This window comes from Seriola aureovittata, chromosome 3 (genome assembly GCF_021018895.1).
Source record: "Seriola aureovittata isolate HTS-2021-v1 ecotype China chromosome 3, ASM2101889v1, whole genome shotgun sequence".
Classification (NCBI taxonomy): domain Eukaryota; kingdom Metazoa; phylum Chordata; class Actinopteri; order Carangiformes; family Carangidae; genus Seriola; species Seriola aureovittata.
The window spans coordinates 2,810,967-2,836,137 of NC_079366.1; the positions used below are offsets into that span (position 1 = coordinate 2,810,967).

The 25,171-nt window shown below is 41.6% G+C and overlaps 1 protein-coding gene across 4 annotated transcripts in view; it reads left to right on the top strand.

Moving 5' to 3' along the window:
- Positions 1-18,489, top strand: part of glra3 (glycine receptor, alpha 3) — a 59,369-nt gene extending 40,880 nt beyond the window's left edge. The window contains exons 6-12 of one of the 4 annotated variants that reach the window (XM_056372914.1): positions 979-1,116; positions 1,468-1,682; positions 9,210-9,359; positions 11,785-11,913; positions 13,141-13,206; positions 13,731-14,045; positions 14,188-18,489. In XM_056372914.1, coding sequence (XP_056228889.1) covers positions 979-1,116; positions 1,468-1,682; positions 9,210-9,359; positions 11,785-11,913; positions 13,141-13,206; positions 13,731-14,045; positions 14,188-14,193 — 1,019 coding nt within the window. In that variant the 3' untranslated portion in view covers positions 14,194-18,489. Of the gene's footprint in view, positions 1-978; positions 1,117-1,467; positions 1,683-9,209; positions 9,360-11,784; positions 11,914-13,140; positions 13,207-13,730 lie in introns of all 4 variants that reach the window. The other 3 variants (XM_056372913.1, XM_056372915.1, XM_056372916.1) reach the window with 3 other exon arrangements.
- Positions 18,490-25,171: the final 6,682 nt, after the last annotated feature.

The following is a 25,171-nucleotide window of genomic DNA, read 5'->3' on the forward strand; positions in this document are numbered from 1 at the left end:
TCTGTTTCAAACTGCACATGAAGCAGATTAATGGAAACACCTATAGTCAAATGTGTATGAGTGTCCTGATGTCTAACTTCCTCTCAGCTGATCATTTGTGGACGTTGTCAGAGGTGGACAAAGTCTCCATTACTGGAGACACAGTACCGATCCTCCTGGTTAATTATAAATCCAATACAAGTGAAAGTTGTTCAGTCTGATTTTTACTTAAGTTAATGTACTGGAGTACTTGATTTTCAAAATACCGAATTATTCAAAAGTAAATGTTTTCAACTTCAACTTGTTGTATTGTTCCATATTTACAGAACCTAATGACCCTGAAACAAACTTCTGACTGATTTTGGTTATATTTGGGTGGTCAGGGCGTCAGTGGCTCACCTGGTAAACTGTGCACCACCAAGGCTTAGTCCTAACCGCAGCAGGTTCAAATCCTACCCCTGTCTCTCTCTCACTGCATCTACTGGAATAAAAACAAAATAAGATTTTGTAGATAACTCAAGAATTAATTCTGCACAAATGACACTGATGGAGCATGTAAACACACTTTATGGATGTTTGGATGATCCACAGGCCGACTGGGATTTGAGCCATTAGTCCTCAGTCCGGTCCTCCTGTGCTCTGGTCTCAGCTCTTTCTTTGTCTGAGGCCTGTTGAGATGAAAATGTGGTTTCTTCTTTAGTGGAGGAAATTCTGGAAGTTCACTTTCACCTGAAAGCTGCGTACTGCACTGTGTCATCTCATGTAGGGGCATGAGCACATTTTATGATTAGAAAACTTATTAACACACTGACATTGCTTATAATTACTTATGTCCAGATACACCAGTAAAGTGAAAAAGAAGCCGAGTCCTCAGTGTTGCTTCTTTTTCTAGGCTCTGCTCATGTTATCTGTCACTTCACCGGTGTCTGCTCCATGACCTTTGTGTTACATGATGTTGTGTGATGTGCTGATGATCGAATTGTCTTGTGCTGTTTTCAGTCGGTTACACCATGAACGACCTGATCTTTGAGTGGCAGGAGAACGGACCAGTTCAAGTGGCTGAAGGCCTCACGCTGCCACAGTTCATCCTCAAAGATGAGTCAGACCTCAGATACTGCACCAAGCACTACAACACAGGTAACACACACGCACACGCACACACGCACACACACACACACGGTGAAACCGTTGCCACATTTCATTAGCCATGTTTTGCTCTCTTGGGAACAAGTGGAGGAAAAAAACAGCTTGAAGAGCTGAAGAAGGGGAATAAGACACGCCCCTTTCTGTGAGATCACTACTAGGTTTCTGAGGGACAGTATGAAGTGACTCTTGCTTCCATCTGGTTAGTTAATAGAAAAGGCAGCAGTGGTGAAGTGCAGGTTCATCCAGTGATCAATAACTGATAACTGATAAGCCTCGTCATTACTGTGCCTAAGAAGTAAATCATGATAAATCAGTGAAAGTTGTGGGTGTGCTCTGCTGCAGGTAAATTTACCTGTATTGAGGTGCGGTTCCACCTGGAGCGTCAGATGGGGTACTACCTGATCCAGATGTACATCCCCTCTCTGCTCATCGTCATTCTTTCCTGGGTCTCCTTCTGGATCAACATGGACGCCGCCCCAGCCAGAGTGGCACTGGGCATCACCACCGTCCTCACCATGACAACACAGAGCTCCGGCTCCAGGACCTCTCTGCCTAAGGTCTGTGTGTGTGTGTGTGTGTGTGTGTGTGTGTGTGTGTGTGTGGTCCATCAGGTTCTCTGGTGTGAGGCATTTAATTCATTGTCATCACGTAAAGTCAGACCCCTGTGACAGTCTGCTCCACTTCCTTCTCACTCGGCCCTGCTCCACATATCATCACTGTTGGAGCAGTGATTTTAAGTGTGGGGGTTCTAATGGTGGGACATGAGCACCGCAACCTGGTGCCTTCACTAATATTGAGTTCAACATGTACACCACCTCTACTCCACCAGTATTCACACACGATATAGAATTAAGCGATGACATTAGACTTTTTAGTGTCTGTTAAAAAACACAGACTTTAATTCTCTTTTCTTAATTATCTATGAGTCACAAGATGAAATATGAGCTACAGTACATTGCCCAACTCAACTAAACCCATTAGTCAAAAGACCCTACTTCTTCATCAGCACCCTATGAAATACAAAATGGTAACTGACTTAACGGCACAATAATTAAACTGTGCAGTGCTGACGTAACTGTACAATTTTTTGCGCAACATTTCAAACAAACCCATTTTTCTTTGCAATTATGAAACTGTTGTATATTACTCAAATGTTATTCACACTGAGTTATATAGGGTAGAGTTATATTGTTTACATATTCTTATTTTTCTTAATTTCTGTTTCTACTTTTCTTATAATTTCTCTATGCTGTAGTAACTTTAACAAACACGAGTGTTTCTGATTCTGATAAGATGAAGGAAATTTCATTTGCCTGCTCACCATCCTCATTAACACTGATGCCTGGTGTGATTTCGGGTTCCTACACATGCAGAACACAGCAGTAATAGGGATTAGATGATGTAAGAAAAAAAAACGTGTTGGGGATGGAATCATCTGTGAAAGTGTCGCAACACCCACAACACCCATTGGTGCGACGCAGCTGCTGTTACATCATCAGTACTTGTGTTTCAAGTTACAATGTTTCTAATAATTTGATTATTTACACTGGTTGTGAGAAGTGGTTTATCTGTGTTTGCAGGTCTGTTCTGTTGGAGCTCACCCTGTGTGTTTCCAGTTGTCTGTCTGGTAAAGCTGCTCAGTCAGGTAAAGGTGTGTGTCATTAGGTCCTCTCAGTACTGAGGGACTGGACTTTACTATTATGTGAGGAGGGAGGTCAAATTGTTGTGTAGTGGATGACAGGGGGCTGAACCTGCTGCACTTCTGAGTACTTTGTGTGCTCATTGTAGATTGTGATTGTCAGCAGTAACAGAAATCCAGTGTGAAGCAGGTTCACATTTTCTCTGACTCTGGATAAACAGGGATGTCACCTGAAACTAGTCTGAGTGGAGGAGGCAGACAACCACCAGGAGGTCATTCTAATTTGTTGAATATCCCTGGGTCCATTTTTCCTGTTTAATTTATATTTTTGTAAATAAATATAATTTTTTGAGTTCATACACCGGCCTGCTGACATGCTTTATGAAGCATCCCTTTAAAAGTTTCCAGTGCCCAAACACCATCAGCTGCTCTACACTACAGCACAACAGCTACTAGAAAAGCCAGTGTTTGACATGTGGATGGTTCTACACATGTTCAAGGGATAATCTGAATGTATCTCTGAACATATAGAATATCTGTATATTAGTGGGCGGAGATGTTTCAGGGTTAGAGGAAGAACGTTGGTGAAACAGCTCATTGTTCACGTGTTATGTTTTATGTGATATTTTTTATGACGTAAATATTATTTGATTTTTTTTCACTATCTTTCCCATCATCCTTTGGGTATTGTTAATAGGAAGTGTAATTTTGCCATAGGGTCAGCTAGCTAGTGTTGTTTGTACTGTGGTGAATCTTCAGTCACACAGGATCAGCTGCAAGCAGTCCTGCCCACACTGTGTGTGTGTGTGTGTGTGTGTGTGTGTGTGTGTGTGTGTGTGTGTGTGTGTGTGTGTGTGTGTGTGTGTGTGTGTGTGTGTGTGTGTGTGTGTGTGTGTGTGTGTGTGTGTGTGTGTGTGTGTGTGTGCGTGTGGTCCAGATATTACTCATGTTGTGGGGACAAGTGAAGACATGTTTTAGGTAAGGTTAGGTTTATATTAAGGTTAGGATAAGGGTTGGGATTAGTCGAGTAGCAGTCATGATTGAAGTTAGAGTAAGTCTCCAGGAAATCAATGTAAGTCAATATAATGTCCTCTAAAGTCATGATACCAGACGTCACAAGGATGTCACAGTACTAGAAATCTGGTAGTCAGTACCAACACCAATGAAATTCCACAAAACAACAGAGGCTGCTGCACACTTAGATTCTGATTTACTAAGATCCCAAATAAAGAGTACTGAATTGCTTGTTCATTGTAACATACTGCACGTTTGGTTGGTGTGTGTTCAACTAAGAATAATTGCGTAAATGACAACAGGTGCAAACAGAGTTTTAATTGTTTCCGCCATGGAGAGTTTGGATGGAAAGCAGGATGGCCGCAATAGCAAAATGAAATTCGATCCAATGGTCTAAATTATTTTTCCTTCTGTCATTCCAAAAATGATAACACGAGTGAGATAAACTCGTTCTCTGCATACTCATTGTGCCCATGTCTCCTCCTCGCTGCAATACCAGCAGCCATCTGTGCACAATGCTGTGCTGATTAGCACCTTCCTTTCAAACATATTATATACAGACACAGTCAAAAATTACTTTCAGGCTTGGTAAATTACAATGCGTCGGCTAAATGAACCTATTTGCATTTTCTCCTCCCAGTATTTTGCACCCTAGGGCAGAACCGCCAATATTCAATAAGGCAAACGTACTAAATGGACAGGGAGTGTTGTCTTGCACATTTGAAAGACCAGTAAAACACTGATTAAAGCAGTTTGTCAGGTTTACACCACCTAAGACATTTAATACTGACACACAGAAGAGAAAGACAAGGGCGTTATTTCTTACTCGCGAGGAGAACGGACAGAGATTTGCTCAGTTACAATCTCCAACCCGCTCTGAGCAAACTCCACCGTCTCCTCTCTTTTTATTATCACACAAAGCATTCCAAAACATTCTTCCATTCACAAGACATTGCTTATCTTAAAGAACTGAAGGTCATACAAAAGTATAATAATGGGTGTCTGATGAGCAGCTACGTCCTGCAAAACAACTCATCACAAGACAAACTACATATATGATTAGGACAGTAAAGCAGGATACATGGTTATGTTATTAAATATGAGATAATATATATATACAATTATTCCAACACAGTTCCACTTTAAAAATCAGAGATTCACTGACACAGTTCAGTGACACAGCACATCTCCGGTGGCTGGGAGCTGAGCTGTCTAACATTTCCTCAGCTTGTTTCTCAGAAAATTTAAGATCCAGACGTCCGACTGAAATCCTTCATCTGGGTCAAATACAGAGCTGAAAACCACCAAGGTGTAAAAAGTGAATCTTAAAAATGAGACTTAAAGTTGGGTAAAAGTCAATGTTGAGCTTCTGTCAGACAAACACAACACTGACACATGATCATAGAGGATATGATGTCACTGACAGGTGACCAATGAAATGGAATGTTACCATGATTAAAATCACAGATTTCTCTGGTTTGAGAATTGATGGAAACATCTGTGATAATGTAAGAACACAACTCAACAACACAAAGAACATAGATCTAGTTGTTTTTAGACATTTTAATGTGGAAAAGTTACAGATTATATCTCCAACAGGTGAAAAGAAACATGATCAGATTTCACACATCCTTCCTGACTGCACTACACTGGCTACCTGTTGCTATTGATAACTAATTGATTATCAATTCCTACTGTTTACTCTTAAAGCCCAGACACATCTGGCCCTGAGTTATAGTTCTGACCTAGCATTACCTGACGTCCCCTCTTGCCCCATGAGATCCTCTTGTTGTCGTCTAAAACTTAAACGCAACTACTCCAACACAAGGTGATGGAGCTGCTGCTACAATCTGGAAACACTGGCCGGAGGAGATGAGTGTCTCATCTTTTAGATATTTTTTAAAAAGAACTGCTTTTCTGTGAATTATGTATGACTTTGTTGTTGTTTTATTCAGTAGTTTTTTATTTTTATGAAATCTGTGTCCTGTTTCTTTTTTGTAAAGCACTTTGTAGCTGCTTTATATAAAGTTTATTATTATTAAGTGTCAGGGAGGGGTCAGAGTACGTGTGTGTGTGTGTGTGTGTGTGGATGAGTACACATCATGAGCGTGTGTGAGGGTGAGCCCTCAGTCTTGTTCTGGTATCTCATATGCATGAGAAAAGATCAGACATGGAGCACTTTGTTACATAATGCTTATTAGCACACTCATCTCTCTCACACATACTGTACACATACACCTCCACAACATGACCACGTGTGTGTGTGCGTGCATGCGTGTGTGTGTGTATAGAGGTTAGGAGGTTTCTCATGTTTCCAGTGCTTAACAGAGCTTTGCACTCCAGTATGTTACACATGTCTGAATAAGTCATTATTTCATACAGGAATGAGGTTACCTCATTCTGACACCACACACTTCAGTGGCAAGCCGCAGGGGTGTGTGTGTGTGTGTGTGTGTGGGTGTGTGTGTGTGTGTGTGTGTGTGTGTGTGTGTGTGTGTGTGTGTGTGTGTCTTTCTGAATGGACATTTTAAAACCTGAGTTGTTTAGTTGTAGCTTGGCCATAAAGGAATTTATGGAATAGTCACCGAAAGTCTGAACTCAACTTTTTGTGTAAAGATATCACTGACTTACTATTAAAGAGCAACTGGACCATAGAATGAACAGTTTTCAGTAGCGTTGTAAAAGTATTGGATCCTGTTCTGGCTGATTGTTACGGGGCCTGAGATGCAAAGTCAGAAACAGCCTGTAAAACAAGTCATGACAGAGTGATTAGGATCCATCATCTGGGAGTCATGATGCCACACAATCCTGGACTGAGGTCAATATAGAGACAAAGAATATTCAAATATTTCAGCAATGTGGAAAACATCATTAGTGAAAGCTTCTGCGTGTTAATCCTTGTTATTAATGACTCCGGTGTCTGTGAAGTCAACTACAGTCAGCTTCCTGTTATTCCCACCGACTATAAATAAAGATGGATGTAGCCTCTGTGACGTCACCAACAGGTTTCTGAAGAGCGGTTTTAAAGCTCAGATTGAGCTGCTTCACCATCGCCATCTTGGCCGTGTCTGACTCCTTCCCAACTCCCAGCTAATCAAAAAGATGGTCAAAGAGGTAGGGCGTGTGTGGAGCTGAGTTTGTTGCAAGCGTATGCTCACCCACCTGTTAATCAAAGAGGCCACGCCCTCAATTATGCAGGAATTTAAGCGTTAATTAAATGTAAACAGGTGAGTTATATAAACAGGTGTCATGAAGGAGGAAATTAGCTCTAGAGACCAAAACTGTTTTTGTACCAGGCTGTAAACATGTTTATTTCTGCTACTAAGTTGGACATTTTAACATGGGAGTCGATAGGGATTGACTCACTGTTGGAGCCAGACTCTAGTGGTCATTAGAGGAAGTGCAGCTTTTGGTTCTTCAGTGTTGAAGTTGAGGCTTGGTTATTCTGTAGGTAGACATGAGTGAGCTGTCACCTGACGTACATGAGGCTGAATGTCTCCTCCTCAGCAGAGATAATACAGTATCTGATGTGAAATATACCGATGTTTGTGTATTACACTTTTCTAAACATGTGATGTCACTGAGAATTCTTCTATCTTGTCAACCACACATTTTATTTGTTCATGACTATAAAATGTCTCTTTCACAGTCCAGATTTTCTGTAAATCCTCAGTTTCTCACTGAATCTCTTTATTGCCTCAAGAATAAACTATTTCTTTTCAATTTCGCCCTCGGTAACATGTAGTGGCTGTTTTTAAAGGTGTAATGTGTAAGATCGTGCTACTTGCTCCACCTCCATAGGGGGCAGCGTTTCACCTCTTCGCCCCTGTCTAATTAATCATGTTGTTGTTTTCCCCATGTTCCTTATAATTTATCATTTATATGTGCATTTATTATAGATAGCGCTTGAGTACTTGAAGTACAAACAGTATGTTTTTATTTACCTTTAAAAATATGAAGGCAAGGGGATACTGCATGACACATGGGTGTGAGGCTACAGCAGCATGAGGAAGGGATGATGACATCATCACAAAGGCAGAATCAGAAATTAAGGTTTATTGCCAGGTAGGTTTTTCCTTACAAGATATTTTGCTTGGTGTTTGGTGCAGTATCCAAAAAACATATTAACAGGAAATAGCAATAAAAAGGTAAAATACTGCAAAAGTCAGTCTATGTAAATATACATAGATACTAGAATATAGATAGAAAAAATAAAACTATGAAAACAACTTTGTACAAAAATGTTGACAAACCTCCTGCTGAGCTGGATGTGCAGAAGATCACAGTATAGACAATATGTGTTCTGTGCAGGGATAACACTCTGAGGTGTTTCTGTAATGTGGTTGTTGATGGTTGATGAGGCCGGACGCAGAAGAAAAGGCGGGTGCTGGTCCATCAGAGACAAACGTGAAAATTTGTTCAGATCATACAAGTTCTTTATATTCAAACATGTTAGGTCTGTTGTGTGTGTATAATAAATCATGAAGATAGATATGAAAATGCTAAAATACAGTATTAGGAAGTGGATCCTGAACCTGCTGGTTCTGGATCAAACAGTCTCTTTGTTTTACTTGTAAAAAAAGTTACTGAAGCATCTATCTGGACAACAGCCGCAGGAAGTAAATCACTAAAACTTCTGTCGACATCATCAATCATTCATTTATGCCACTTGAAGTGTTTGTCAGTACGGTTTGTCCTTTGCACTAATGATACTTTTCGCTACAGACCAACATTAGATGTTACTCACCAGGAGCTGTCTCCCGCGGTGGAAAAACACACCAGGATTTACTCGTGTTTTCTTCTCGTCTGTGCTGTTGAACGTGGTTTCTTGTTGGAGCGGCCCTTCAGGGTAGAGATAATGGTCGTTTTCTAGGCGTTTCTGTGATGCTCGTCCGGAGTACGTCAAGCTCAGGAGGAAGCTCTTTTTCTTTGTGGGACTGAGGGCAAACTAGACGCTACACTGACTCACACAGCATCTACTGTCATAAAGTGGTATTGCAACACGGAGCTAGTTGGTTAGCATGCTCATTACAGTAGAAATCTCTGAAATACACTAGATAGAGGTCATGGTCATGACACCATCACTGTGGCTCCTTCACATACTATTGATAGTGTTAGTTCATTTTTTAACATTTTAAACTAAAATTCTGGCCAGATCTTACATATTGCACCTTTAAAAACATCTGTATTTAGCTCCTGATGATGATCCAAAGGACCAATGTGACTAAAAGTCCACAGTAAATTTCTGAGAACAGACAGAAACACTTATCTACACTATCAAACAAGCTCATGCAGAAGTTACTACATGATGGTGCAAATGATGTGATATTTGCTTTACAAGGCAACTCCTGTATGTCTGAAGAAACTCATTTAGAGTAAATGAAATGAAATAATTGTGTGTGTTTGTGTGTGTGTGTGTGTGTGTGTGCAGGTCTCCTATGTGAAGGCCATAGACATCTGGATGGCGGTGTGTCTGCTCTTCGTCTTCTCAGCGCTGCTGGAGTATGCTGCTGTTAACTTTGTGTCGAGGCAACACAAAGAGCTGCTGCGGTTTAGACGGCATCACAAGAGCAAGAGCAAGGTACACACAAATCCGACAACACACACACAGGCAACACCATCATCAGCCAGTGTGATCACCGCACAATCACACCTCTATATGGTCTCCATACCTGCACACAGGTTGGCTCATACAGACTGCTGAGGAATACTGTGGTTCTCTCAGCTCTGGTCTGAGGCTGCCACCCCATGGTGACATGTTGCTATTGCAGTGCCACCCATAGGAGCACTGATGAGACAGAGGAGGGAGGGGCTGCAGAGGGAACCACCACACTGTGCATGTCTGAGTCTCCTGAAACTCCACATCTCACTCACTGTATTAGTGCATGATACAGCATGGCTGCAGCTGCATCTATGTGCTTTATGATTCGTCTGACAGAGGACCATCCACGATGAGGATGAGTCTGCTGTCAGTGCATGATGAAGATCTCAGCATTCAGTCAACTCACATTCACAGACAGCATTTACTGCAGATTAAAAATTTTAAACTAAAAGTCAGTCAACAGTATTATTATTTCCTCTGTGAAAATACTGACTGATAGAAAACACTGTTTTCCTCCAGCTGGATGAAGCTTGGTCCTAATGTCAGACCTGAACTGGTCAGTATATACAGGAAGAGGAGTCATCTTTAAATGTGGATACAAGCACCAACATGTGTATGTTTATCCCTCTGGGGCCACTTGAAATTCCAAAGTGGCCACTCTTTTCCAAAATGGCCATTTCCAATAGAATTTTACACACAGATTTCAATGATTTTACAATGTAATCTTATGTTTTTGACTCTGAGGATGTTAAATTCATAACTCTTACATTTCTTCAGAGCTGTATTTGTCATTTCTAATATGTGAAAAATGCCCCTACAGCGGCAGGCATACCAGACCTGGGTTACTACAATAGTCGTCATGGCTTGTATAGGTTTATGAAAAGATCGTGATTTGGTTAAAATAAGTACTTCCTCAACATTAGGCGATATTTGTTGTCATGGTTAAAATTAGTGCTGACAAATAAATCGTATTTTCATACACAATATGAACATGCAATAAACACTGGCAAAAGACTGAGTGAAAGGGGATGAATTAGAAAAAAATCTTTTATTTACAAAGGCCATGCAGCGCAGCACCTGAGCAAAATGAACTGGAGAAAAATATGTGTAGATGTGAACAGGATGATTCATTACTGATGTCTGTCAGAAATTATGTATAAAACACAATGTACCTACTTGCTAACAATTTATTATGAATGAAGAACCAAATGTTCTGTTAAAGGCGACAGTCGTTTTATTGAAGCCTTAAGTTAGCATCAGCTAAACTAACTAGCTTGCTAGTAGAGGGACGGTCATGTTGAGCTTCCTTTTTTCTCAGAATCAGACAAACTAAATACACTGGACTAGCTACATATAATAGACCTGACTTATCACCTAATACTGAGCAAACAGTTGGTCATGTTTGATTATATTTACAGCAGACAAACTGTTCTTTATGTCATCTGCAACATCATCACCAAAAGGAAACACCCTAATATCTTAATATGGAATATTAAACCGTTTAACAGTGTTCCCATTTAAAAGAGAAATATTAAATATATTTAAATATAAAATTCTTTATTTTTAAAAGCAATATTAACACAAAGTCATGATTTGGAAACGCTTTTGTGAGATTCGCTGAAATGTTTCCACCTGCAGGTTTCATTTTTTACAGGGTGCTAAATTTCACCATATATATTGTTAAAATGTTTGATTTGACACCTTTATCATTCAAGTGGGAAAACTGTGGATGATCATGGTCAGAAATGGCTTCAAATTTCAAATGGCTCCAGTTTAGTCCTTGTATCCACATTTGACAAATTTCTCAGAAATGTGCCGTTATCTGCTGCAGTCTCAGATCCTGTAACAGTCCTCCTCTATGGTCAGGGACCAGGTGTATGCGACTCAGGTGATAGTATATTGTTTATGAATATGTACTTATATCTCTGGCAGCTGAACAGCTGATGTTTCTATGTTGATGAAAGTAGAGCAGCAGTTTTATTGACTGGATTAATGTGTAGATGTGAACAGGATGATTCATTACTGATGGGAAAAAAAGGCCCTGCCTGTATGGATAAAGAGTAGAAGACAACAGAAAACGTGTATAATATATGACAAGACACATATATATATATATATATATATATATATAACATATGAAAGACAAAGTCTGTCTGCTCAAGTTTGAACTGTTTGTTTTCAGCATGTATTAGTTATTATCATTAGTAATCACTTCTCACAAGGTAGTTCACACACACACTCCTCAAAACACTGGAAGTGACTTGTGATACACACACACACACCTCAACACACTGGAAGTGACCTGTGACACACGTTGACTGAATCAGTGGCCGTCCCAACCCTGCTCTGGATGCTGTCTGTTCTTCCTCCTGGTGTGTGTTGTGTGCATGCTGCCGGCCGGTAGAACAGTGGAGGTGCAGTTGATCCAGGGGAGCTAGCTGAGTCCCTCCGTCGAGTTAACACTGACAACGGCTTCAAACCATCAGACCCCCTGTATGGATCTATGACCAACATCTACACCAGCAACCACAGGGTAATGCACAGCACACGTGTGTGTGTGTGTGTGTGTGTGTGTGTGTGTGTGTGTGTGTGTGTGTGTGTGCGTGTGCGTGTGTGTGTGCGTGCGTGTGTGTGTGTTTGTATGCATGCTTGCATGTCTTTATTTCACTGTGTCACTTGCATGACCCAACAGTCTGTTGTTGTGAGGGCTCCATCACTTCCTGATTATAGATCAGGTCTAGGTTCTATATCTCTGAAAGTATCAAAGCGCTCTGTCCACAGAGAAAATCACACAGCCTTAAAACCAGCCATCAAGACTTCTGGAACTTTGTGATGTCACAACAAAGCAGTCACTGCACTCAGTCGTGGCCCAAGCCCCGCCCACCTGGACCATTCAACCTTGCAGGATTTGGTTTCTCTGAGTGTTTAACTGAAATCTGCTATATTCTTATTGGAAACAAGAAAACAGGTAGCCAATCACCGACCTGTTGTTACTAGAGCTCCAGACAGAAGCCTGAGAGAGGAGGCAGTGAGCCCAACACTGACAAAAACTTTCTACTTCTCAACCTACTCATATTTTAAATGTAACCAAACTGTCACATTTAAATGAAAGCGTTACATCCTTAAACAGAGTGACAGACTCAGTTGAGTGTGTGACAGTAGCAGATGGTGACTGTCTGACAGGTTTTACCCTCTGGGCTCAGACCATTCAGGAATACAAACCCGTACAAACCAGCTTACTTACCAGCTGCTCCTGACACTTCCTAGACCTGTACTGGTCTGAGTGCAATTTATAAAAACTGGTCAGAATCATAAACTGGGTTCAAACCACTGCAGCAGCAGATCCTGACCCTGTGGAATCCTGGTCCTGTCTGGTCCTGAATCCTGAACTGCAGCCTGGGAGCTTCAGGGCTCACCAGGTGTGTTCATGTAGCAGAGTCAGACGGTTGACTTGTTAGCCTGTTAGCTTGTAAGCCCGTTGGCCTGTGGACATTACTCCCGCAGACTTTCTGCTGCAGTGAAGTTACGCAACTACAGTGTGTGTTTTGATTGAAATCCTTTATTATTGCTACTGTCATGATACAACATCTATACAAACTGGTAGAGTTTGGTTTATCGCACACACATGCATAAGCACAACTATTACAAAAAGTTTAATATTTATTATTTTGGGAGGATAATGATGCATAATGTTTGATTACCAACATGAAATACACGAGAAGTTGAAATACTCAAAACAAATATTAATTTATATCAGCAGCTGGTGTACACCCAGGGCCAGTCAAGTATCCAGACCTTCTACTGTGGCACTCCAGACTGTGGTCAGGTCTGTGTCTGAGGTTTCATTTACCTGAATAGTGGATAATGTGCGTGTGGGCTCTGCTGGGTGTTTCCTTTCTGTCTAACTGGGACAGTGAAAACTGAGCCGATTGGGCACAGTTCAGAAAGACTACAAAGAATTGGACTAAAGGTCTGAAGAGTTAAGCAATAAGAGATTTCAGTTTTTGATTTTGAATATATTTGCAAACATTTCTAAAAACATGTTTTCACTTTGTCATTATGGATTATTGTTTATAAACTGATTTTCATTTAAATGTAAAGTGTGTCAGTGATGATCAGTTGTGATCAATTGTAATCAGTTATGATCATTTATGATCAGTTACGATCAGTTACGATCAGTTGTGAAATTCCCAAAGAGAGTTCAGTTAATTATTTCTACACTAACCAATCCAAAGCCAATAATTAATCAACAAAGCAATTTAACCTTTGCTCAGTTGTGCCTGACTCAAGCCATTGTAAAGACAATGAATGAGTTGTCTGAAGTGAACACCCCCCCCCTGTCTTCAACAGGAAGGGGAAGTACATGAGAGCAGGCCGACCTCCACAGCTGCTGTGACCTCAACTCCCAGCAACAGCAAGGACTCCAAGGCCAGCGCCAACAATACTGTTACTGCTCTGAACACCCAAGGATCCACAACAAACACTACCCAGAATCCATCTGGAGCAGCGGCAGGTAGAGGGGGTAAAAGCACAGAGGAGATGAGGAAGTTATTCATCGATCGAGCCAAGAAGATAGACACTGTGTCGAGGGCTGGCTTCCCTCTGGCCTTCCTCTTCTTCAACATCTTCTACTGGGTCCTGTACAAGATACTGCGACATGAAGATGTGCATAAGCAGTAGAGCGTATTCACACACACACACACACACACACAGTATGTGCACACATACACACACACACTCACACCCTCATACTGCTAATCGTATGAGGACACTTCATCAGCTACATTTATTTTTTTCTCTCCCTTAGTCCTGACCTCTGACCTTGACCTTTCAAGATGACCATTATCCCTCTGTAGGATCCCAGCTGACTCACAACCCACCTGCTGTAATATCGACCAATCAGCAGTCAGCTGAGCTCCGGACAGGTGTGTGACAGGATGGTGCAGAGAGCAGGCGTTACACGCCTGGTTTATACCTGATCCAGCAGCTGAGTGGAGCTGTGTCTCTTCAGGTGTTTCTGTCTGAGGAGACTTTGTCCTGAAGGAAGGGGGGGAGTTCAGTCAGCTTCATTTGTGCCAAAGCAGCATGGGTAATGTAGTGCACTGCGCAGCTACATACAGTTAGATACAGTGGATGACGAGCCTCTACACTCAGAGATCATTCTCAGGATCAAGTGTTAGACGACACGAGCTGAATAAATTCACTGTTTCCTCACTTTACTCTCAATAACTTGTTCAGTAACATGTCAGAGTGTAAATACGTACATATACATGTTTGGTAGCACTATAATAAAGAAAGACCAGTAACTGACGCAGCTTCAGGCTTCAGAGCCGAGCACAGTCACTGCAGCAGGTACGATCACCTGTTCATGACCACACACCTGTTTCATCATCACACTGTAAACACAAGAAAATACACTGATGAATAAATCTACTGTTTATTAAAGATTTACAGTCTTTGACTGGAGTTAATGAAAGAGGGAGAAGATGCTGATGCAGCGAAGGAGCTCTGAGGATGATCAGCTGTTTTTACCTGTTTCTGATCAGGTGTGTTTGATTTGTTGTAAGTGACGTACTGAGCCTGTGTGAGGTGTCAGGGAAAAACAGACTGAACTAGTGACAAATTCTTAGTGATGCCATGATTATTCTCAGCACTGATGATTAATATCAGAATCAATAATATATAGACAGTACAGCCAGTAACTGTGTGGCTAACAGAAATGACAGGGCAGATCCTGGACCACCCTCCCTGAAGAATAAAAAAAACTGTAGAACATGATACAAAGACTGAAGACATGGACATAAAAACAACTTTCTAAAAAAGAATAATACTCTAGAAAAGTAAAGTACTGAAAATATACAGAAGTACAGTACTGAAGTAAATGTACTTAGTTGCTGCCCACCCCCGAGTAAGATCGGGTTTAAGGAAACACAGTTGTTAATGTCTTCATCAGAAACTAAAGAAGAATGAACCTAAATCAACATAAACTGTAATCAGGTAGGTCAGGGACTGTATGATTATCAGTTTAATCAATATACCTGCCTTTAATGAAAGCTCAAAGATGAGCGAAGGACTGGATCAGCAGCTGGAGCCAGATGTTCAAAGTAAATGATCCTGAAACCTTCCTGTGGTAAGAAAATAAAAAACATCGACCACTTTGACCGTTGGCCTCTAGTAAACCCTCACATCTACTCTTAAAACCAGTACCAGATATAAACCAGTTCAACCTCTGACTGGTTCCTCTGAGACACTGGTCCTCAGTCTTCAGTCTATTTAGAGTCAGGCTCATCTAGACTCTGGTATCACCACATACAGGTGGACAGGTCTTCTTCCCTGGGTACATGAAGAGCTAATGGTGGCTCAGCGTGTCCTTTGGTGAGAAGAGAATCCAGTATCCAAGATCTGGACTCTCAAAACCTGGGGCCAGATGCATTAATGGTGCGTACACACACTATTTAGTACACACTATTTATAGTGAATGTGTCACCTCCCACATTCCTTTAACCATGTGAACATGCGGTTTTCCAGAGTGATCCAAGTTACAGGGAAGTGAAAATACAAAATAAGTCGAGACACATCATCTAACATGAAGTGAAATTACCAACTTCCCGGAGTGGTTTGAGGTTTGAGGTTTACACAGCAATAACAATTTTTACAATTCATAAACAGAAGTAATTGTGTTCGTGCTCAATGTTTCCTTCATCATTGTTTAATGTCATTATTTATTGTGAGTCATTCTGTTTGAAACTATTGTGAGTCTCTAGTTCCAATAAATGAAGTTCAGAGTAAAAGAGGACTTTATAATTGCAGTCATTGTACTAAAGTAAACTGATGCATGTTTTTACTTCAGTTTCACAATCAGTCCCAATCTGGTGTCCATCATGTATAATCACAGGAAATCTCATTAACTCAACATGGCAGAATAATCTAGTATCAGTTCAATGGGTTAAACGTGGGATTGAAGTGTCCAGTCATCAGCATGTGCTCTGTTCTGTCTGCTGTAGGGACATTCAGACACTCAACTTTGTGATTAGTATAGGACACATTATTGTTGATTTCTGGTTCCTTGTTTCACTGGAAGTTCATTGTGTTTTCTAGGAAACAGTTTGGCTCCAGTTTGAATTCCTGTCAGCTGATAGTGTCGCCTCACAGCTTCAGTTCAGCGTGTTGTGCAGTGTCAGAGATCGGCCATCTGTCACAATGCTCCCAGTGATATGAAGTAACAGTTTCAGGTCTCCACAAGTTGATCTACATTCCTCAGTGGAAAAAGGAGTCTGACAGTCTGAGGTGATATTCGCAGAACCTGAGGGTTCAGCCGACTGTTTTTCTGTTGGTCACACTGCATGTGAACTCAGACATGAGACTGGCAGAGCTCCACAGACTGTTTTCCAGGATGTTCAGTGTTATTTACTCCACTGTTTCCTGTCAGAAATATTCTCATGGTTCTGATGAAAACATCTCACTGTCACCCCCCGCCCAGCGCCCACCGTTCATCCGCTCCTACAGGCTCCACATTTAATTATTCACTGTGTTCATTTCTACACAGCTCTGTGCAGGCTCCACTCTATGCACTGATAGTTTGCATGTGTACTATATCCTTCTTGTCATGGTCAGTGTTTTGTTCAGTTAATAAAGAAGAATTTGTTTTACTTTGAACTTGTGCCAATGGAATCAAACTGCAGTTAAACTTCAGATCTGCCTTCAAACTCCTCTTCACCAACCTGACCGTGTTCATACTTCATCAGTTTTATATGCGAGTTTTCATTCTAAACCTACTCAGAATCAGTCTGCAAAGTGTTTGTGGATGTGAGTAACAACAGCACAGTTTAAAGGTATTCAGATTATCCGACATGGGGTTGTGTGAGGTACTGATCTATAGTCAGATCAGTAACATACTGTGTTACATACATACACTGACTACAGATCAGTCATACACTGACTACACATCAGTCATACACTGACTACAGATCACTCATACACTGACTACAGATCAGTAACAACCCCACGTCAAATAACCTGAACTACACCTTTAAACTGTGCTGTGAGCACAGTAACGCGTCACGTCCTGTTTTAATTGACTGAAAAGAGAACATGAAGCCAGTTTCCTCACCTGGTGCTCACCATTGCTTTCATCTTCGTCTTCGTCTGGGCTCTGTCACCATACAACACAAACTATCTCAAGCAGTTTTCCAGGTGACTTTCATCACGTGACTCTTAAATTTGTGTGGAGGAGGCCAACTGTTATTCTGATCAGTGTGTGCGGTCGTGTGGTGACCTCATCACGGCTCTTTTACCTGTAATGAGATGTAATCAACCAGAGCAGCTCAGAACACCTGTGTGGGTGTGTCTCATTTTTCTACTCTAGGCCTTGTGTTGTCTTTGTGTTGCCTTCTGACTTGTGTTATGGCCGTCAATGTCAGTTTTCTTCACAATCTTTCATGGTGGGTCAAAGACAAATCATTTTGTACAAAATAAAAAGATTTGAATTAATGATGTGTATCGGTACATTTGGTCCTGAGTTTAATGTTTTTCCTGCAGCCCGTGACTCAGAAGGATTTTTTTTTTTTTTACATGGTACGCCTCCCTCTGCTGATTGGCTCATCACTAACACCTGAGCGGTCCCATCACTGCAGGTTCAGGACTGTCAGTGAACTGCAGACTGAGAGCTTTCACAGTGTTTGATCTTAGCCATTAGAGTTTCTGTGGCTTTGTCGATATCACCGCATTGTGGTTCAGATGTGGTTTGTGTTACACTGCAGACACACTTCACTACAGTGAGCAGACTGTGTGGGAACCCTGGATGAAGCTGCAGTGATGTCACAGCTGGACTACACTGTGAACTTCATCAAAACTGAGATAAACCCACTGCTAACAAACTGTCACATGACTCACTCCCTCGTTGTAAGTTCTCCCTCCCAGTGAAGTGTCACATGCACAGCAGCTGTAATGACACACTGTATGCTGATAGAGGACTCTGCCATGATTCTGTTGGGTTTCATACATTTGTTGAGAGCACACTCACTATTTTCTGTGAAATAAGATGTGCATATTTTATCTTGTTCTAATTCAATTCTGTTGGAGTAAAATAAACTTGGTAGCCACTTCTTAATGTGAACTTGTCCTGTCTTTTCTTGTCTCAGTCTGAATAAGTTATACAACACTGCTGTGTTTAATGGCACAGGACAGTGGTACACTGGGGGATATCAGTCCCTGTCCTACACGACTTGTCACAGTAGTTAAAACTTACTTCTGTTTTATGATGTTTGTCTTTGTTTCGCTTTTAAAGGGGACTTATTATGCTTTACTGAGTTTCTCCTTTCTTAAAGTGTGTTATAGCTTTTTGTGCATGTAAATGGTGTACAGAGTCACAAGGCTTAAAGTTCAGGGCTCTGTCTCATTTGTGTGAAATGCTTTGTTGGGGGTCCGTGTTCTTTCTTCTCAATTGCCTGGATAAATCTACTTCATTTTTTCTACATTTCCCTCCACTGTTCCAAACATTATGGGTGGATACTAATGGTTCACACTGGAGCCACAAACCACCAGGAAACAAGGATTGCAATTAGGTAATACATTTCTTCACTGATGCTTGCCATTGTTAGGGCTAATTAGCCTTACTATTAATCAACAAATAGAACAACAAATAGAATAAACAATATCAAACTAGACTACACCATAATCCCAACTAGAAAAGATAAAGAAAATAATACTTACATTGAAGACAAATCAAAAGACACATGGCGAACACACTAGAACTCAAAAGGTGAAGGGGGTTTAGAGACAAAGAGAGGAAGTCCTGAGCCTGACCTCTATTTATAAGGTGGAGGAGGTACTTCCACATGTGGGTGCCTCCTTGTGGATAGGAGGGAGTGTGGCTGCAGTAGCCACCCCTGGATTTGTACAGCAAATCCGTTTCATTTCGGGTTTTTTTCTTCAGTGATCTCAGGGAGTGGGATTAATTGGGAAACAGGCCGTATGTATTGTCGACGTTGAATAGTGACATTAGCACTGCGAACCTTTTCATCCTTCCCATGGTAAGTTTCAGTTATCCTTCCAATAGGCCATATTGGCCAAGCGTATGAAGGCTGTCCAGAAATGATCAACTAAAGTCTGACTGTGATGCCATCTTCTCCTGCTAAGGAGAATCGGGCCGCCCCTTCAGCAACACATTTGATGTGACTGGGTCTGGATCAGCAAGGTAAGAGGATATATATCTGAGTGGTTTTGAATTTAGAATGCCCTCAACTTCAATAAGAACTGTGTGTAAGACTGTTTCTGTTGTTGGTTGGGTTAACAATGCAACCTGCAGGGCCATTTTTATCAATTTTATCTCTCATTCCAGGCATATGGAGGATTGAACTGGAAGTTCACTTGTGCGTGGGCAATTGCTGCTTCAAGTCTGGTGCGATAGCCTTGAAAGCATTCCGCAGCTCTGCTTATCCTGCTCTGAAATTACTCCAGTCAGGAGTAGTCAGGGAGGAGTTCAAAGGGTTTACCTCTGCATGAGACGAATGTTCTAAAGGCCATTAAGAATGTATGTGTCCATGCTGTCAAGCAGTTCAAGATGTATGCACATTTTACTAAGCATCTGAAGAGTATGCCCCACCCTTTCCCTGTGCGGCATCCAACTTTCACCGTGAAAGGCCCAAAACAGACCAGAAAGGGGCTTTAAACAGTCCTTGCCACACTGGAGGCAGATCCGCCATTTTGGGAATCTGTCAGGGTTTTTGCGAGGTAAGTAGGACCCAAATGCAGCTAACACATGGGAGACGGTGCAGGCAGGTTTATTAAACAAAAATCCAAAATCCAAACATGAACATGGCATGAACGTGACATGAACAGACGTGAACAGACGTGAACAAACCCGGAACTGAAAAGGGACGAACCGACACAGACAAAGGGGAGCACAAGGACTATATAGACAAGGGAGGCAAGGATGATTGAACACAGGTGAAACACATTAGGGCGGGGCAGACAATCACTACACAGAAACAGGACCATGACAAGAAGCAACACACAGACACTCAAGGAAACCAATACAAAATAAAACAGGAAGTGCAAAAACTCCAAAACAAAACTAACAAAAAGTGTCTGCCATAGCAAACCATGACAGAATCAGTGCATTGTTCTCCATCTCTGACAGTTTTGACACTGATGTTGATGCTGGCGAATGGCTTGGCGGCTGCGCAGGATCCAGTGCCTGTGTCTTTTTTTCCCCAGGACACGCTCATTGCCCGGGTCGAGCAGTTTCTCATTGTAATGCTTGATAATGAGTTTGGTTATGGGATGGTTTGAATGCAATATAATGGGATGAATATTGTCATGGCCAAGGGTCTCCTCTCTTCTAGCTCGACCTCCCACTCTAATGAGTCCGAGATCAGGGTCATATTCAGGAGCCAGGGGCAGTAGTTTGCTACTGTTTGGTATGGATTTACCTGTTTTGAGGGTACTGCATTCCTCAGGGAAGCACTCTGATTGGGTCCTCTCTAGAAGATACTTCTCTGTGTTTATGCAGAATTGAGCAGCATTGAGCAGCATGTTTGAGTTATGATCCACCATCCCACAAAGCACTTTCTTTGTTTATTCCATCAGTTTATCCCAGTTGCTGCACTCGGATAAGGGAAGTTTGAGTCATCTGACATCACTGTGCCACAAAACATGGATTTCCTCAGTTCCTCAGCAGGCTGTGATTCACCTGGCCCACATGGATTGGCTGGCCAGCAGCAGCAGAAATTGAGGGCCTTGACTTCATCTCTGCAGATGGGAAAGCTCTTGGAGTGTTTTGCCCTATGTTATGTCATCGGCTGGATTATTCTTTGAGACAACATATCTCCAGCTCTATCTCTCAGTCAGAGTCTGAAGCTATTCTTGTGCCAACAAACACCTTGTAGTGATAGGAGTCAGATGTTTACCATGATAGGACTGTAATGGAATCTGTCCAGAGGGTCACTGACAGTAGTGGAATGGTGAGTTCAGATCTGAGAAGGTTAGCCAGCTGGGCACCAGATAGGGCTGCACATAGTTCAAGGTGAGGGATAGATAGGATAGGGCTATACGGGACCTGCCCATAATGAAGTTTACATGGGTGTGGTCATGTTTGTCTTTTGTCTGAGATAGTCAACAACACCATGCACACACTCAGAGACATGACAGACTACATGCAAATGGGATTCTGAAGTGGCTGCGTTGGCACAGGTGGGCAGATAACAGTGAGGATAGTGAATGTCGGGGAGATTTTGCATTCCCAACTCCCATCCTTGCCATTATTCCAACAAACTAGCTGGTTTGATGATATTATTCCAGCCTCTTTCCTGCTTTCATAGATCCTGGACTAGGACCACAGTGTGAAAGGGGTCAGATGGCCCAGAGGATCATATTGACTTGCCAGCACTTTGTATATATTCCTCATTATAGGTTGATGGTAGATGATGGATCTGTTCTTGTAACCAAGCATGTCTATCAGGCACTTCCATTGGAGGCTTAGTGTCAGCTCTTTGGGGTCTCCATTTTCTGAGAGCCACAATTCACTTTGTCTCTGGTGGGAGATGGTGTATTACAGCTGGATCATTACTAGCCCATTGTCTGATGTCAAACCCACCATCAGCAAGCAGAGGTCTCATTTTGTCAATGAGGGACTTAGCTTCATGGAAGGAAGGAAAACTTTGGGTTAGTTATCAACATAAAAACAATGTTGCACAGATTGAAGGACCTCCTCATTTCCATCATGGTGATCATGACATGTTTGTGAATTGCATAGGTGGCACAGCATGTGCTACAGGGGCACAGGGCTCCTGGTCTAACTGCATTTCTCTCCATATGAAACACGGTAGAGGTTTGTCCTCGTCCAAAAGATGTACCTGATGGAACATAGCTCTCTGTCTCCACAGAGAGCAATAGTATGCTGGCGGAATCTGAGTAGAACTAGACGGAGAGCGGGACTCAGTGTTGGACCAGGCAGAAGACATCTGTTCAGGTTTTGTCCCAGGTAGTCAAAAGAGCAGTCAAATACAACTCTGTGTTTGTCATTGTGGTCAACATTGTGATGTGGAAAATACCAGGTTCCCTGTGGTTTGTCTACTTGCTCACTGGGAATCATTTGAACATAGCCAGACTGCACAAGCTTATCCAGTTCCTCTTGGTATTTATCAGACAGTTAAGGATCTTTGGATAGGTGTCTTTCTGTAGCACAGAGCTGTGGCAGGATAGCTTCCTTGGAGCCTGGAGGACATAAATGTCGGGAGCTCTTAGCAGTGGAGTGGTGTAGTGCATTACACCATCTATGTCTACTCTAACGTCTTAGAATAAAGTAGATTAAGACCTAGCTCATCTTGTTTTGACCATGGGCTGTTTTCATTCGCATAGGGCAAGGTATCAAGCTGCCAGAGTCTTTCCACACTCCTGAGCAATTCACTTTTGAAGCAGGTAACAGTGAATGAGAGAGTGTGCTATGTTTGCTGCAAGAAAGTGTCTTTTTTGACATATTTTTAAAATCTAATGTCAGTTACTGTTACAGGTCTATTATACACTGGTAACACATTTTGTACCCTCTGGGGTTCCTCACGTCCAAAAAAGGACACACAAAGAAAATGCTATAAAATCATCATATATCAATATTTTTTTCTGCTTTTTTTGCATAAATCTCTTAAACCACTTCAGTTCTGCTCAAACCTACCAAATGTTTATTAGTTTTCAGGATTTTAACCCTTTAAATGCCCGTTTGAAGACATGTTGCCCTGTCGTTTTATTAAAAAAACAAGACAGAATATGAGATATTTCCCACATAATACATGATGGAGGGATGTGACATTGTTTATATCAGAGTCTTTTATATCAAGACATTTCTCAAAACCAGAGTATGATCAGGGTGACTTTTGCACACTGGAAATAAATCATGTACTCATCCCGGCAGTAGCCCCCGTGGCACTCAAAATTTCCCTGGAATTTTCTAGTTGTTTATTACTGTTTCAGTGATTTAAAGATGACTTTAGCGAGAATATTGGAGCAGATTGCTTCTAGAGTAAATGATGACAGCACTGTATGCGTCAACATCTTAAGAAGAAATGTGTACCAATGTGTGGCATGTAGCATCCAGAGCCATGGGCAGATGCAACTTTTCATCCTAAAGAGAGGGAAGATGTTAAGTTTACTGATGACTATGGAATATCTGAGGGTGCCATGGACAATGGAGGACCTACCTGGGAGTTTTTCCAACTTTGTCTCCATGAAATCCAGGACAAGATTGGTATCTTTAAGGGTCCACCTAATGCCAAAGTTAATACCATGTAACCATTTGACATATGATGTTTAATTTCATTTGATAACAGCGATGAAAGACAAGACAAGACAAGGCTAGATCATGGCCATGTCGACTGCCCATGGGGGACAGAGTCCATGTTTCCTGAACTCTTGTATGAGCGTCTTCAAAAGAGTCCAGACATTGTAGGTCAAATCAGAAGATGTTACTGATGAAGAAACAAGATCACAGGTGCAGTCGGTGGGCATATTTTCCTTTGATTTGATCGTATTTAGAAGCTAATTTATTCATTTTGCATGCACTCATTTACATAGAAGTTAAACAGAGAAGCTAATGTTATTTTGAAATCTTTAGATTTTAAAAGCTGAGACTGGATCACCACTGCAAGATGCAGTTGCACAGGCGGCCAGCTTTATCAGTCTTGCTGGTCACAATGTGCACATAACACTGGGAAACAAACAAGAGACTGCTTTGGACTTGGCTCACTGGTGAGTCCTCGAGCCGACCCGTGCCCCTTTTGAATGGTATGTTTATGTCTGAGCACACACTATAATTGTTCCTTGGCAGAAAGATAAAGGCTAGAGTCATGGTGGTAATATGGTGGAAATACTAGAGATTAAAGAGGAAAGCAGATACAAGTCAAAAGTCAAAGTCAAATCTTTTTGAGCTGCTACCATACAAGCTATATTACCACGGTATATAAAAATGATGGATGTATCATTCCATTTTATAGTGCACGAGTGTAAGTAAAAGTGTAATTCATTACCTTAGCCAAGGAGGTTATGTTTTTGTCGCGTCTGTCTGTCAGTCTGTCTGAATTACTCAAAAACTACTCAAATGATTTCCATGAAACCTGCTGCAAGGGACCAAGGAAGAACTCATGTCCCTAGTTTATGGCTCCTTGACAGAGGTAAGTGCAGCTGCTGAGGTGTGTGTGTGTGTGTGTGTGTGTGTGTGTGTGTGTGTTGGGATGCAGGTGTGCAGGGGCTGAGTTTGTGGGTTGTTCCAGGGAGCTGATAGGTTCCAGCCTCCAAGGCTTGCAGTTTTAAGGCCGGCTCATCTCTTTCCACTTCCAACCAACCTGCCATCCAACATGTTCTGATGTTGTATGTAGTTTGCTTATGTGAAATGCCAGCCCAGGTGCCATAAGGGTGGGTAGCAATTTAGGTTCCTTAGTTTTAGTTATTTCTGTTTGTTATTTTGCTGTTAGCCCACCCTGAAGAAATCTTGAATAAACAGGCTGTAATTGCTTGTGGCTGGTGGTTCTTGGGAGCTGGGAAGAGGGGAGTGTCTCACTACTCATGTTGCGCCAGGGTTTCCCCTGTAACACTGTGCAAATAACAGCTGATTTGTGCAACCAAAGTGGATATGTTATGGTCTTCATCAACCCCTATCTTTTTGTTTTGATGTGTTTTTGCTGCTAGTGCTTCACCATATTTACCAGATTGTTGTTAGCTTTGTTTATGACCTTTTGAGCAACCCTTTCAAATTACAGTATCATTTCAATAAATAAAATGGTTTAAGGGAATTTAACTACTCA